General features: G+C 33.1%; 3 protein-coding genes across 3 annotated transcripts; 1 reads left to right on the top strand and 2 right to left on the bottom strand.

Moving 5' to 3' along the window:
* Window positions 1-1,062: 1,062 nt before the first annotated feature.
* On the top strand, window positions 1,063-4,764 carry LOC131723240 (uncharacterized). Its single transcript, XM_059016859.1, has 3 exons — window positions 1,063-1,987; window positions 2,319-2,503; window positions 3,579-4,764. Exons 2-3 carry the CDS (start codon window positions 2,319-2,321, stop codon window positions 4,363-4,365), a joined length of 972 nt encoding a protein of 323 aa, XP_058872842.1. The 5' UTR covers window positions 1,063-1,987; the 3' UTR covers window positions 4,366-4,764.
* A 1,713-nt stretch (window positions 4,765-6,477) lies between these two features.
* LOC131723236 (uncharacterized) lies at window positions 6,478-9,708 on the bottom strand. The gene is made up of 3 exons (XM_059016850.1): window positions 9,656-9,708; window positions 8,237-8,288; window positions 6,478-7,821 (listed from the first exon to the last, which is right to left on the bottom strand). The coding sequence occupies exon 3, from the start codon at window positions 7,511-7,513 to the stop codon at window positions 6,767-6,769; it is 747 nt and encodes a 248-aa protein (XP_058872833.1). The 5' UTR covers window positions 7,514-7,821; window positions 8,237-8,288; window positions 9,656-9,708; the 3' UTR covers window positions 6,478-6,766.
* A 227-nt stretch (window positions 9,709-9,935) lies between these two features.
* On the bottom strand, window positions 9,936-15,093 carry LOC117972467 (uncharacterized). The gene is made up of 8 exons (XM_059016839.1): window positions 14,757-15,093; window positions 13,609-13,803; window positions 12,949-13,080; window positions 12,479-12,750; window positions 11,162-11,248; window positions 10,760-10,849; window positions 10,556-10,639; window positions 9,936-10,209 (listed from the first exon to the last, which is right to left on the bottom strand). Exons 2-8 carry the CDS (start codon window positions 13,790-13,792, stop codon window positions 10,099-10,101), a joined length of 960 nt encoding a protein of 319 aa, XP_058872822.1. The 5' UTR covers window positions 13,793-13,803; window positions 14,757-15,093; the 3' UTR covers window positions 9,936-10,098.
* Between the last annotated feature and the right edge of the window lie 842 nt (window positions 15,094-15,935).

Below are 15,935 nucleotides of genomic sequence, written 5' to 3'. Positions count from 1 at the left end.
AAATATTTGAAGATATCTCTAAATCATTTCCAGATATCTCTAAATATTTGAAGATATCTTCAAATATTTAGAGATATCTCTAAATCATTTTAAGATATCTAAAATGCATTTTTAGATATCTTTAAATCATTTGAAGATATCTTTAAATGGAGCTTTAAATTAGATATCTAAAATGCATTTTTAGATATCTTTAAATCATTTTAAGATATCTCTAAATGTTTTTGAGATATCTTTAAATACTTTTCAGATATCTTTAAATCATTTAGAGATATCTCTAAATAACGTCCTATTCATTTAAAGATATCTGCAAATCATTTGAAGATATCTTCAAATAGCTTCCTGTTCATTTCGAGATATCTCTAAATCATTTAGAGATATCTTTAAATAACTTCCTGTTCGTTTAGAGATATCTCTAAATCATTTGAAGATATCTTCAAATGAACAGGAAGCCATTTCAAGATATCTCAAAATGACTTCCTGTGAAAATGCTCTATGTTTTCAATGGACTTCCTGTCCATTTAAAGATATCTTCAAATGAACAGGAAGTTATTTAGAGATATCTCTAAATGTTTTAGAGATATCTCTAAATGAACAGGATGTTATTTGAAGATATCTTCAAATGATTTAGAGATATCTTTAAATGAACAGGAAGTTATTTGAAGATATCTTCAAATGATTTACAGATATCTTTAAATAATATGTGGATTTGGCTAGCATGGTGCGCCAAACTGTCATTTAGAGATATCTTAAAATGAGGGTTTTAAAGATATCTCTAAATCATTTAAAGATATCTTCAAATAACTTCCTGTTCATTTAAAGATATCTGCAAATCATTTGAAGATATCTTCAAATAGCTTCCTGTTCATTTCGAGATATCTCTAAATCATTTCGAGATATCTATAAATAACTTCCTGTTCATTTAGAGATATCTCTAAATCATTTAGAGATATCTCGAAATAACTTCCTGTTCATTTAGAGATATCTCTAAATCATTTGAAGATATCTTCAAATGAACAGGAAGTTATTTAGAGATATCTCAAAATGATTTAGAGATATCTCGAAATGAACAGGAAGCTATTTGAAGATATCTTCAAATGATTTGCAGATATCTTTAAATGAACAGGACGTTATTTAAAGATATCTTCAAATGATTTAGAGATATCTTTAAATGAACAGGACGTTATTTGAAGATATCTTTAAATAATATGTGGATTTGGCTAGCATGGTGCGCCAAACTGTCATTTAGAGATATCTCTAAACCATTTCAAGATATCTCGAAATAACTTCCTGTTTAAAAGTAAACCAGGAGAAATATTTTATTCACTCAGTTAAGGAGTACAGTGGGGGCAAAGGCGCTATGGCTCATCCTGAAGCTGTACTAACAACTCTTGGAGCAATTAAAAATACACTCAGCACACTTGAAAGACATTTTCAAGACGGTTCTATTGAAATTGATAACAGTTATAGACTGTTTCAAAATGCAAAAACAAACTTTGATAGAATCAGTATGGAAATTCCAGAAAACGTTAGAGTGGAAATATCAAACTGTTTTCATGAATTAATGCCGGTGTTCGAAAACGAAGGAATTTCTGACACCCAGTCAAGCATAAATACCGGTGGTGATTTCGTGGTTCAGCGGAGGAGAGAAGGTAAGTTAATGTCTCTATTCTCTTTGGGAACTACAGTCATTTTAATACACACGTGGATTGGTTATTGTCGCATTTAATTTTTTATTTATTTATTTATTTTTAATACAGGTCAGTTTGGTTTGCCAAGGATTTCTGTTTCGAGACACCAGCTCCAGATTTTCGTTTCTCGAGGATACACAGGAAAGAGGATTGCTGAACATTTAGGATGCTCGGTGTCATACATAAGCGCTTAAGCGGAGGGTCTGTCACCAAGAGACAAATACAGCAACATCACAGACAGCGAACTCGATACTGAAGTAAAGTCACTTCATTCCCAGTATCCAAATGCAGGGGCCGAGGTTAGTTATTGTATTTACAGCTTTGAAATTGGTGTTTATTCTTTAATGGTTGAGGGTCTGTGCCCGCTTTCACTACGAACGTTTACGTTAAAAAAAAAAAAAAAGATTTGAAAATGTGGGTTTGTATCTGATTTGTTCAAAATATAATTATAATTTGGAACGGATACCTGTTTATGGATACCTGCGCATACAAACAATGCTAATATTATAATGTCCTGGATGTATTACAGCAGTTTATTCCAATAATATAATAGTAACATTTTTGAGTCATAACAACTGTGTCATAAAAGTAAGCATAATAAAACAAATTGATGTTTGCTTTCCTCTATAGATGATGAATGGATATCTTAGAGCTAAGGGGATATTTGTTCAGCGACAGAGAATACGCAAGTCTCTAAACAGCATCGATCCAGTAAGCAGTGCTGGACGAAGGGCCCAAGTCATTAACAGAAGATCTTACCACGTCCCATCACCAAACAGCATGTGGCATATGGACGGTCATATGAAGCTGATAAGGTGAGTCTACTTTGTGTGTGTGTTAAATATATAATTAGCGTGCACAGGGGTAGGGGTCAGGGTTCGTAGGTGACGCAATCAAAGACATAAGCCCGATATCAACTTGACATCAACTCGAGTTCTGGGAGAAATCAGTATACTCGAGTTGTCTGTCCATGGTAACGAGGTTAATATTTTATTTTACCCAATTATCTGATCTGAAATCACATATGTTAAAGATATTTGTTTGGCTGCTCATGTCTATTGACCACGAAAAAAAAATTATATCACTTTATTACATTTTATTCTTTATGTATTTAATATACATGCATTCATTTTGAGTACATGTTTGTCCCAATTTGGCACAATGGCTTGTATGCATTTAGTCTGAAGCAAAACTATCCAATTTTCTCAAATTAAACTGCCATATTTGTTCCTGGAAGGAAAGTAATAGATTTGTATTTGTTTGTAATAGATTAGGCTCTCATGATGAATCTTACCCTCATTCTTCAGGTGATCGTACTGAAAGGTCAGAATCTTCATAATTAACTGGGTCATTGTTTTGAGAAGAGGTCATATAATTAAATTGTGACAAAGTGAGGATCGTAATTTTCACTTGTACCAACTGGAGGGCAGATTCTTCATGAAATCCTTCATGAAATCCATAGATTGTCATTCCAAAGGGCAAATAAGTAACTGAAATCAGGTGTAACAAAATGTGGCTACTGCACAGTTTTTATATGTAAACAATGTGACTATTTTTAGTTATAACCCTTTAAAAATTAACACAAACGATATTGTTGTTCTGTCAGCATTGTAGTAGGTGCCAGATATCCATTTTCCTGGATATTCTTGAAAATGAAACAGAACCTATATGTGCCAGTCCTGGTAGATAGGTGAATACTGCCTAATTAAAATAAACTTGAGAACTCTGCATTTCACCCCATATAGAGGCACAATATAATCTGAATATTTAACCTTTATTGGTGTTAAAATGCTCTGACTGCTATTGGTGAAAAAAATATGTATTGTTCACAATACGCATATCTCATTACTGTAAAAATAACTTTTTTAAAATGTTTACTTTTGATTGTAGGTGGGGATTTGTTATCCATGGTGCCATAGATGGTTTTTCTCGCCTTGTTCCATATTTGCATTGTGCCACAGACAATAGCTCAAGCACAGTTCTACAGGCTTTCTCCAAAGCAGTGGCAGAATATGGGTTACCGTCTCGCATGAGGTCAGACCATGGTGGAGAAAACATACAGGTAGCCTTGCTTATGAACATCTTGAGAGGGCTCCAGCGTGGCAGCCACATAACTGGAGTATCTGTTCATAACCAGAGAATAGAAAGACTTTGGAAAGATGTGTTCCTACAAGTTGTAGAGCCCTTGTACAAGGAATTCTATGATTTAGAAGATCTTAGTATATTAGAGGCAGATAATGATGTTCACAAAGCATGCTTGCAGTTGGTGTACCTTCCAGAAATTAATAAAAGATTACAATTATTCAGACAAGGATGGAATAAACATAAAATCCGAACAGAAAGGAACAGAACACCTGAACAAATTTGGTCAGATGGATTGGCTGCAACACTTGCAAGCTCTGCTGAATCAGGGGCAAACATTTTGGATGGTAAACAATTTGAAGAACATTTAATATTACATTTACAAAGAGCTGGAGTCCAAACAACAGATATTTTTAGTATGACAGAAACTGAAGAGCATTCCAATCCACTTAATTTAACTACTCAGCAGCTTAATACCCTTAAAGAGGAAATCCAACTTGAAGGAGACTTTAGAGATAAATATGCACGTTGCATTCACAAAACACTAGAGTTTATGTTTTCTAACGATACCTCCAATGCATCTCCAAATTATTAAATTAAATTATTAATTGAAACAAATAATAAAACCATCCTATTTGTTTTAATATGATCATTCTGGAACTTAAGTTTTCAAGACACAGCACAGCAAAATGTTGTACTTTTTAACCAATTCAGGAAGCTTGTTTTCCATGATTGTCTAGGTGCGGTCGGAGCAAATGAAGTTGTTTTATGATTTGGTCATGAATTACACCTAGCATAAGGGTGTCTAGAAACTGCAAGTGGACATAGACCTGTGTGGTTTTGTAAGCTGGAGGGTACACTAGCTGTGGGAAATTACGGCTTAAAGTCTTTATAACTACCAAGCAACATTCTACTTTTACCTACATATCTTAATTCCACTTAATCACTATTGTTCTAGAAAAAAAAGTAATACTTTTGAGGAACTGATCCTGCATTTATTTATTTATTGTACACAAAGAGATGATTGGTGGTCATAGTTACCTGTGGTAAAAACTTTCTATAATTTGTCCAGTCCAATATGAAAGCAGGACACATTGTATTTATAACATCAAACTGTATTTAAATGCTTCTGTTCTGATTGTAATATTTTACCATTAAAGATATGACTGAAGACTATAACAATGTTATCATTCAAAAACATGTTTATTTATTTGTGTGTCTTTTTTAACATGAACACCCTTAATGTCTGTTTGAAAGTTAAGACAGCATTATTTTCATAAATATGAAATGTTTACAACATCATTTTGGTACAAAAGTTAAACAGCAAGTATGTGAATTTGGCAATTAACTTCTTATCCAGTCAGGAAAAAAATAAAACTCACACATTTTCTTTCTTCACTTGAGGAAATAAAGGTTACATACAATGTTTAATCCCCAAAGAGGTCATTTTATACAAACAATTTGACGTCATATTTTCAAAATAAACTTTTTTGTAAGAAAACACACTTGAGATGTAGAAAGAAAATGCCTTACACAACAAAGGGCATTTGCTCAAACAACTTGACACCATCAGTATGATAAACCATGAGCGGCAAGGTTCCATTCCATTGAAAATGTATGGTTTTAATTGGCACATCGTAAGCTCAGACAGTAAAATGCAACAGAATAAAAACAGTGTTATTTCAATGAAATGGCTGAACAGCCCTGTAACTTTAAAGTAGGTGATAAGACAATGCAATCAAACATTTGGAAGGCAGATTTATCATATTTTCCACCATCACAGGACTTGGTGAGTTAAGTTTTACACCTTAAACTTAACGTGATTATTTCTTAGACTCAGATGAGAGGAACATCACAAGTCCCGTTTAGTAGTAGATTTTTTCTTTATTGAACATTGTGTATTGTAATTGTGTAATCGCATGACAAGTTACACGTGTTTGACAACTGTTTTGTGTGTATATATATATATATATATATATATATATATATATATATATATATATATATATATTAGCTCAAAGAGCCAGCTGCCAGATACACACATACATACATTATATATATATACACATACATACATACACACATATATATACATACATACATACATATATATACACACACACACACACGACTGCGGTGGTTATGTAAAAAGTCGGTTAAATGAATCCTGTTTTAAATATCATTATACACAGTTGTAACAATTACTATATTCACATAATTATTGTTTTGAGATTGGGCTTTTATTAGGGAGCTCCCCTAAATCACTTGAGAAGATAGATACAGGGTATTAATGCTTGTGACAGGGTAGACGTCTGTCATGTGGATGCGTGCATCTGCTGCTGAGTGACAGGCAGGAGATCGAGACGGAGTTGATATGCCCCGCAGGCGAACAGGTTTTATTTGCACATCAACACACTGAACAGCTCACGTGACACTACCAGCAATGGTAGCGCACGGAGCACATACCACGAAAGTGTAGAAAAACTTTGGTAGGATCTACAATCTCTGAACTAATCCTCTCTGTTCAATAACAAACTAAAGTTACTGAAGAGCTTGATCATAGCGGATAAACGACAGATTACTGTGTGTGTGTGTGTGTGTCTATATATATATATATAAATATATATATATATATATATATATATATATATATATATATATATATATATATATATATATATATATATATATATATGCTCAATAAAAAGCCTATGTCATAAAAGTAATTGGAATGGATTAAAAGGGAATTGGAACAGAAAACTATAAATTTTATCTCAACTGATTGCTGACCCTCCATTTTTTACAGGCTTTACGCTGTGGTGTTCCTGGGAAGTCATGCTATCAAGGCTTTACAAATCATTATGAAAGAAGCAGGCTTAAGTAGTTGGGCATTTACAAGTAAAATATATATATTTTTTATATAAAAACATCCCTTGTCAAATGATTCTTCACATCACTTGACTTCAGATATAGCTGCTGTGATTCTAACCACTACCTTAAAGCATTGTCATTATAAATGCATTCTCTGAATTTAGAATGGATTTCATTTCTCGTTTGAAGTCCTGTACTGAAGCATAGCTTACTGGTATTTCTAGTGTATTGCTACAAGTGTGTGCAATAGGTCTCCTCAGGCTACCACAAAGTCTATTAAATACTATTGTAATGCCATCATTTGGCAGTAATGGGGATCCTGTAACAAAATGCAGAAATTTGGACATTTCATCCTGATCCACTGACTTGATGAAGTCACGTAAATAGTAATAAGCAACTTCTTCTTCAGGTTTCAGGTCTTTTTCAGAAGTTGTTATACACTGCAACACACGGTCTGCAGTAGGCATCTCCTGCCAGTACAGGTACGAAATTAAGTCTGTATCTAACTGTGACCAAAATGCTCTCATATGAGACTCTGGAATAGCCTGCCTTATAAAGCAATTCAAGAACATTGGTTTTATTACCAGTTCATTTTGTGCTACAAGAACCAGTTGCTCTCTAAAATCTTTAGCTGAAGGAACTGTGTGCATGCCATTCACAGAATAAAAGGTCAGCAAGTCAGATTTTTCAGAAATGCTTAGTTTTTCAAAACTATTCAAAGCCTTTTGCAGCAAGGTTCGTTCAGGTACTGTTACATGGAGCATAAAGTCATCCAACAGTGTTCTACTATCAATCATAGAGGTATTAAACACAACAGATAGCAGTGTTGATCTACAAAATCTGGGTGGCACGCAATGATTAAGCTGACACATATGTGACAAAACGTTACCAACAACAGAAAAAATGTCCTGCGCTTTGGCATATTGATTTACTGGTATACATGGGACAAGAGCATCCTCACCTTTAAACCACTGAATGAAAGCACTGTTCCAAAAAGAAGAAAAAAGATCTTTTGTTAACCCACCAAAGTCATCTCCCTCTTCCCCAATAAAGTTAACATGTAAACGTTTATTGATGATACTTTGATTACTGTAAATTCTTTGTACATCTTCTAGAACAGTGTGTCTTTTAACTTCAACTGTAACTTCTTCTTCCAATAACACATCTAGATCAGAGAAAGCTGTGTAAGGTAGAAACACAAATGTTACATTACAGTAAGTTGTACCTTTCATTCCTCAACTTTCATATTTTGCAGAAATATGCTGAATGTTATTAAAATATCCACTATCATGGCATCTCAATTGTGAGAGACACCGTGTTTCTTGAAGAGATCACTATAGTGAACATGAAATACACACCCAAGAGCCTCTTACGATGTATGGATTATCACCCAGTGCAGTCTCTACCTCACCGAGGGTTTTGTTCTTTCTTTTTTTTTTTTATTACGTGCAGTTTCATAAACTAAAGTTTAATACGGTAATATAACATAATTTTTAGTCAAAAAAGGTCAGTTTGGCAGTGTTCCTAAACTGCAATTTTAGAGTTGCCGAATAATGAGTTCTAACTGAGTTAAAAAAAATAAAATAAATACATACCTCTTTCAAGCTCCTGCTCCTTTTCTCCCAAAAGAGACTGGTGGAGCTGAACCTTATGGGAGAGAAATATTAGAGAAAATATCTAATATGTAACATTGCAGAAAATACTGAAATTAAAACCTCTCATTAAAATACCTTAACCATTCTTTTCATCCAATCAATTTCTTTGAATTCAATATACTGTATGTATTAGCATGGAAGACAATCCAGCAATAATGGAGAGGTTTAAAGTTCTGGCAACACAATTATTAACCTGGGAAACAACAAAAGCTTATACCATAACAGTAACAACATAAAAAACTTCAAATGTAATATACTTGAGCAAAGCTATTTCAAAATGAATTATCTTATGAGTGCGCTGAAAATTATTACATAGTTTAAACAAAGACTAAGCTAAATATAATATTTTGCATGAAAACATTAATCAATAACTTATGAACACCGAATTATAAAATACATTTTTCAAAAACTAAAAACACTCAGGCCGTAACAAACATTTTGTTTCTTGCCTTCCAAGCAATAGCAGAAAGGTTTGTAACTTTTCTGTAGATTTTCAAAACATTAAAACAGCACTTTCTAATTAAAAACATGTTGGCACCACAAACCTTTACTGGCAGGACAGGAAGATGCTCTCCAATGACATTGGTAACATGACCTGTGATTGGCCACCTTAGGTTGAAGTCCTATTGCTCTGCTGAAACTACAGATGCAGAGGAGTTGCTGTTAATGTGCTATTAGTCTGTCCTCCATTTTCAAACTACAGATGCAAGAGAGTTGTTGTGGATCTGTTTTTAGGTAAGTAAAATTATTGCTATCACACTCTTCATTCAGTATTTTACTGAAATATTATTTTCCAAACAGAATAATCTTGAAAGACTTTGAAATGCATTTTTTATTAAGCTTTCTTTTTGAAATTGCAGACAAACTAATGTAGTTAGATGTGTAGTTCTAAGAATACATCCTTTGAACTTCAAGTAAAAATACTACTACTGTAATAATAATAATAATAATAATAATAATAATAATAATAATAATATTTGCATTAAGCATTCCAAAATGTAGATAAAATGATTCCTGTTAAACAAAGACCACCACATCTAGCTACAACACATTAGCTGTCTGCAATTTTTTTAAAAAAGAGGCTTAATAAAAAAAAGATATATGCTTTTCAGTCTTTAAAGATTTTCATGCTTGGAAAAGAATATTTTAGTAAAATACTGAATGAAGCGTATGATAGCAATTATTTTCCTTACCTAAAAAACAGTACATCCACAGCAGCTCTCTTGTATCTGTAGTTTCAACTTAGGTTGATCAATCAGAGGTCAGGTTACAAGTCATTGGAGTGCTTCTTCCTGTTCTCCCAGGGAGGAGTCCAGCCAGGAAAGGGTCTTTGTATCTTTGTTCCAGCAGTACACTTACTGTTGGTGTGTCAGCATTTACATATGAGAAAGGTAGTGGTGGAGGCGTTGATGGATGAGTAGTTCATTCTGATAATTGAAACTAGTTATAAAAATATATATAAAAGAGTATAATTAGAATAAAAGACTGAGTGCTTGAAGTATGCCAAATTATATATATATATATATATATATATATATATATATATATATATATATATATATATATATATATATATATATATATATCTATCTATATATATATATATATATATAATCAATTACAGGATTTTGCAGCTACATAAAAAACAGCTTGTCTACAGTATTGCAATTTTCTAAGAATTCTGGAGGATGACATCATGATGACTGCAGAGTACAATGTTCATTCCAAGAAGTTCTAAGGTGTTATTAAAAATGACTTCACTTTATTGTTTGCACTGGTTCCATAGTCATCGCATAGTGAATCTATTCATCAATAGTAAGTGAATAACCTGATACCTGTGATTGGCCAGCTGCAATCAGTTCATTTTCGAAGCTATCAGCCTGAAATAGTTGCTCAATGTCCAGAATCTCAGTCTATATAAACAGAAATGCATTCTTTGTGTAAAAATAGTATTTGAACTACCTCTCCTTAAAATGAAAATGTCTACAGGTATCTGTTTGCCCCTAAGAGAAATGTTTTTTGGCAGCTCATTTCAGATGGAACATCCAGCACCAAAGTAACTGGTTTTGCAAAGACCTGGTGAACATATAAAAATCAGATCATGTTTTGGGGCAATACATCACTGCTGATCTGGTTTAAAACAATAACTGCATTTAAAGCCCACCAAACTGACCAGACAAGGGCTTTACAAACACTAATATATTACATAAATAAGCACAATAGACCAATTAAGCAATATAAGCAATATAGTTATCCTACTTCAGCTGCCCTTTGTGGGATGTTTTCTGATGTTTCATTTTCTAGAAGATCAGCCATTGCATTGGTAGCATGTTGTTGCATAACCTAAAAAACGGAATCATTACTTTTTCCAGTAAATGAACACAAATTAGAAACACATTGTGTAACAAGACTCCTTTAATGTGTATGGACTCCTAAGTGAAGGAACAAAAACTATGACTGTACCTCATTTTCTCTTTGGTGGTAGTCTTCTACAATGGGATTTTCTGAAGTCCTTGTACCAATATTTCCATTTGACAATTCTTGTATATGCACCTGGAAAAAATAGCAATGAACACTACTAAATATTCACCAATTTAAGTACATGACAACCTTTTGGCAGAGCTAAAAGCCAATTCTGCTCAATGAATGTAAAGTTAACATAAGACTGTACTGATCATTAATGTCATACTGCACCCACAAGATGAACTGGTTCCTACACCTTAGCATTGGGCATACAATAGTAGCACATTCTTTATTGAGCAGTTGTATGATACAATGGCCTGTGGTTTCATAGTACAAATATAAATAAGATAATTATTTATGAAGCTATCCAGTCATTTGTTCTTCTGTAGAGGTCATATCTACCTGCTCCTGAACTTGCAATTGGGTCACTGATGCATTGCTTCCTGCTGTTACTTGACGGCTTTCATTTAACATCCTTCCTTCTGTTCTCTGAATAATACAAACAAAAATCCATAGCTAATGAGGAAAACTCATGCAATTTCCTATTTGTACTCTTGTATGTTTGTATTGATTGACATAGATTTGTTTTAAACCTTAGGATAAATGTTGTGTGTGTCTGTGGTGCAAATATAGGGTTGGCAGGGAAGGGGTTAAAATCCATAATACATGTGAGAATGTGGCTGGAGCCTTAATTGAATGATTAATGGTTAATTAGGCTCCAGCCACATGTTATATAAGGAAGTGAGATCCTTTGTTTGGGGAAAGGTGTTTAGGTGTGTTTGAGGTGGTATTGTGTGGCACTTGGTCAGGGATGGGAATGCCGTCTGACTTCAGAATAGCTTTGTTTAACCTTTTATTTTGGCACTTGTGCTTGTTTATTTTCTTACTGACACTTCTTTGTGTTAATAAATGTGTGCACCGGTGCTTTAAACTGCAGCTTCCTGGGCTCCGAGTCTCCTTATTGATGCTATCCTGCTACAGTGAGCAATAAGAACTCTTACTTGAGAGGTTTAATGGGGATTTACAGCAGGTAACAATTCACATTTATTGAGACATAAAACAAACACATAACTGAACACACATCATGAGATAAAGAACAAAGTTAAATACAATTTGCAAGTGTGTTTCTTAAATAATGCAATAATACATTATTTTAAAAAGCATGTGTTTTAATGCCCTGATTTAAACTTTGTGTTTATGGCAACCAGCCGAGAAGTGACATATATTAGAATTAAGAAAATATATTGCAATTAAAACTAGTTCTATCAAAGTATAACTATTTACTAACAGACCACTGTAATAGACTGATCAAATACACTGGCATTTAGTTTTATTTACATTTGCAAAATTGGTAGGAATCACATATGTAGTGAATTTAAACTAGGCGAATCTCTGTATGATGAATTGCACTGCAGTATAAATCTTTATAGCTTCTTAAGAAAACATCCTCAGTTTTTGTAAAGTAGTTAAATTGATAAATATAATCTCAATCAATCCTGAAATTCTAGGTGATGCAGAAACTTTTGGCTATAGCTGTACATTTAAATTAAGCAGAGATTTCGGATATGTATGTATGTAGGCATATGTATGTCTGTCTCTTTGTCTATATATATATGCACACTATTTAAGCTTCTATTATTGTATTTTGATTTAATCTAAAAAAAAACTCGATCCATCTGTAGTAAAGATCCATCTGTCATAAAGAATAAACTGACCTACCTCAATTGGCAATGGTATATCACGATTAGGAACTATAAAAATCTTTCCTTTTCCTATCTTGGTTTGTAGGTCAGCTGCAGACGTTATGTTTAGCTTACTAAGACGCCGACCCTTCTCTGCCTTTGCAAAGGTAAAGCCAGTTAGATGCAAAGGAACGTCAGGAAAACTATCTTGCACAAAATTCTCTAACTGTCTTAAACTCCAGCTTCGCTGAACAGTAGATTTTGAACCATATCTTTCATTGGTAGCAGGTTGTTCACATTTAGGAACTCCTACAGCAACATAAACAATGGAGAAACAATCAGTGGTTTGATTAAAATATATAAATTTTATTGTGTAACATAACATTTGCAAATAAAATGCATGGTTTTAATCTTTACGCTTTTTCTTTTTTTTTTTTTTTAAATAGTAAAAAATAAAATGCACATTAAACACTGGAAGGGTTATCATTAGGAGAATACGTAACCTACCTAATCCATTTCTTGTCAGTCTTGATAGTTCAGACGGTGGTGGTACAAATTCTTCATTGTTCTTTTGCAGTAAGAAAAAATGAGTCTTCCATAAATGTCCCCTTTGCCGTCCTTTTTTTCTGCCTGTCTTTCCTACATTAGTTTCCAATTTCCAAGAAAGAAAGAAAGAAAGAAAGAAAGAAAGAAAGAAACAGCTAAAAGTACAGAAGGCATAAAAATCAGGGATAAGAATTCTAACTTCAGATAGTCAACATTGAATATTATTCTAGAAGTAATGGAGAGCAGAAAAAAGGTTCACACAAAATCAAAGTTGATACGAAATAAAAGAAAATTACCTTATTAACATTAAAAATACTTTTAAATAACTAACATAAATTACTTAGCACCATTCTAAATATGAGGACATCTGTGTTGCTTTATAGTAACAAGGTAGCAGCAGAAAAGGAATAAAAGCAGTGTCTTTAGATATTCTATCCCTTTTTTCTGTCAAATATTAAATGATGTATGACACTGTAAAAAAGAAAATGAAAACGTACTTAAATGATCATTAACATTAAGATTAATAATAAAAAAGGCTATTATGGCCTACATTTAGAAAAATAACTGGCTGGCGTAAAGCAGGTTGGTAATATAACATATTTTCTTTATGTTTTATGTTACCTGTCCTTTGTGATGAGTCCACAGATCTACTTCTAAACAAGGCCCTTGTTTCACTGACAAAAGAGGCTGCATCAAAATCATCTATATCGTCAGTTGTATGAGACCTCAATTCAGATTCCGCTTGGCGAACTGATGACAGGGCGCGGGTTAAAACCCCGTGTACCTGCTCTCTTTCACCTGTCATGAGGCAGACCTCTGTAATCAAATAATGCTGTGAATATTTACAAAGGGTTATATAACGTTACATAATAAACACCCACAAAAGAACGTAGTGCTCTGAATAACCACACACATTACTGTATCATTCACAGTACATATATTTTAATTATATATCTGTTAATGATTAGTAGCCTATAAGTGAAATGCTGATAGATTGAAAACAGTCACAGTATCGGAAAAGAAGCACGGAGCCGGGGAGGGACATGAAAAGAAAATATGTCTTGCGGCGTTGCGCATGACCTGTTGCCCGAATATCAAAAGCGTCTTCCCACTGTGCGAAACTCGCTACCTGTTTTAACCTGTTTTTGTTTCCATAAGAAAATCAAAAACTTTTTTGATGCTTTCCGACAGCTGGACACGAGTGCAATTTACATAAAGGTCGCATAATTACTATGCATTGTGTAAATGTGAAACCTATATGTTGTCCTATATGTTGTTAATGACCCCTCACCCCCAACAACAGTCGGAAAAGCTTCCAGATCGCAACGAAGAACATATTGCAAGTGGTGCGCGACCAGTCTGAATTAACATGTCATATCTGCAACGCAATTATGTTCTAATATTCTCCATTAGCTCGCAGTCACATAAATAGCGACTCAATGTCAAGCTGCCACAACGTACACACATAATAATATATTGAACCCAACGATAAATTGTACCTGTTTTGTATGAAGTTTGCACGCTTAACTTCTAATCAAGTATACAGATGGTCTCACGTTACATTTTCATTAGGCTTTTTTTTCTTTTTCTTTTACACAAAAACCTTAACTAATTCTTTGTTCTAAAATCATTTATCTCGTTGAACGTTTTTGTACCTTACACATAAGCACATCCCCACGCGTCTAAGTTATACTGTACTTACTACACGATTATTTTTTCTGTCATAAATCATAAATAAACATAAATAGCGGTACTATTCATGTACTTACCTTTTTTTCCAGTACAAAAAAGTAATGAGGTTTAAATAAAAAAAATACAATCTTCACTTCGTTGTTAGAATTATAACAGTGATGCCTCCAAATGCAAATGGCGTACGTTTATTAACAAAAACAAACGTAAGGTACACACTTCCTGTTTATTTCGAGATATCTGTAAATCATTTAGAGATATCTCTAAATAACTTCCTGTTCATTTAGAGATATCTCTAAATCATTTGAAGATATCTTCAAATAACTTCCTGTTCATTTGGAGATATCTCTAAATAGACCGGAAGTCCATTCAAAACATAGAGCATTTTCACAGGAAGTTATTTCGAGATATCTTGAAATGGCTTCCTGTTCATTTGAAGATATCTTCAAATGATTTAGAGATATCTTTAAATGAACAGGACGTTATTTGAAGATATCTTCAAATGATTTAGAGATATCTTTAAATAATATGTGGATTTGGCTAGCATGGTGCGCCAAACTGTCATTTAGAGATATCTTATAATGAGGGTTTTAAAGATATCTCTAAATCATTTGAAGATATCTTCAAATAACTTCCTGTTCATTTAAAGATATCTGTAAATCATTTGAAGATATCTTCAAATAACTTCCCGTTTATTTAGAGATATCTCTAAATCATTTAGAGATATCTCGAAATAACTTCCTGTTCATTTAGAGATATCTCTAAATCATTTGAAGATATCTTCAAATGAACAGGAAGTTATTTCAAGATATCTCGAAATGACTTCCTGTGAAAATGCTCTATGTTTTCAATGGACTTCCTGTCCATTTGAAGATATCTTCAAATGAACAGGAAGATATTTAGAGATATCTCTAAATGATTTAGAGATATCTCTAAATGAACAGGAAGTTATTTGAAGATATCTTCAAATGATTTAGAGATATCTTTAAATGAACAGGAAGTTATTTGAAGATATCTTCAAACGATTTAAAGATATCTTTAAATGAACAGGAAGTTATTTCAAGATATCTTTAAATGATTTAGAGATATCTTTAAAACCCTCATTTTAAGATATCTCTAAATGACAGTTTGGCGTGCCATGCTAGCACAATCCATATGGTTTCCATAGTATTTAAAGATATCTGTAAATCAATTTGAGATATCTTTATTTCATTTTTAGATATCTCAAATTGATTTACAGATATCTTTAAATTAATTTT

Source organism: Acipenser ruthenus, chromosome 3 (genome assembly GCF_902713425.1).
Source record: "Acipenser ruthenus chromosome 3, fAciRut3.2 maternal haplotype, whole genome shotgun sequence".
Taxonomy (NCBI): Eukaryota; Metazoa; Chordata; class Actinopteri; order Acipenseriformes; family Acipenseridae; genus Acipenser; species Acipenser ruthenus.
The sequence above is the reverse complement of the archived record's forward strand: the minus strand, read 5'-3'. Positions and strand labels throughout refer to the sequence as shown.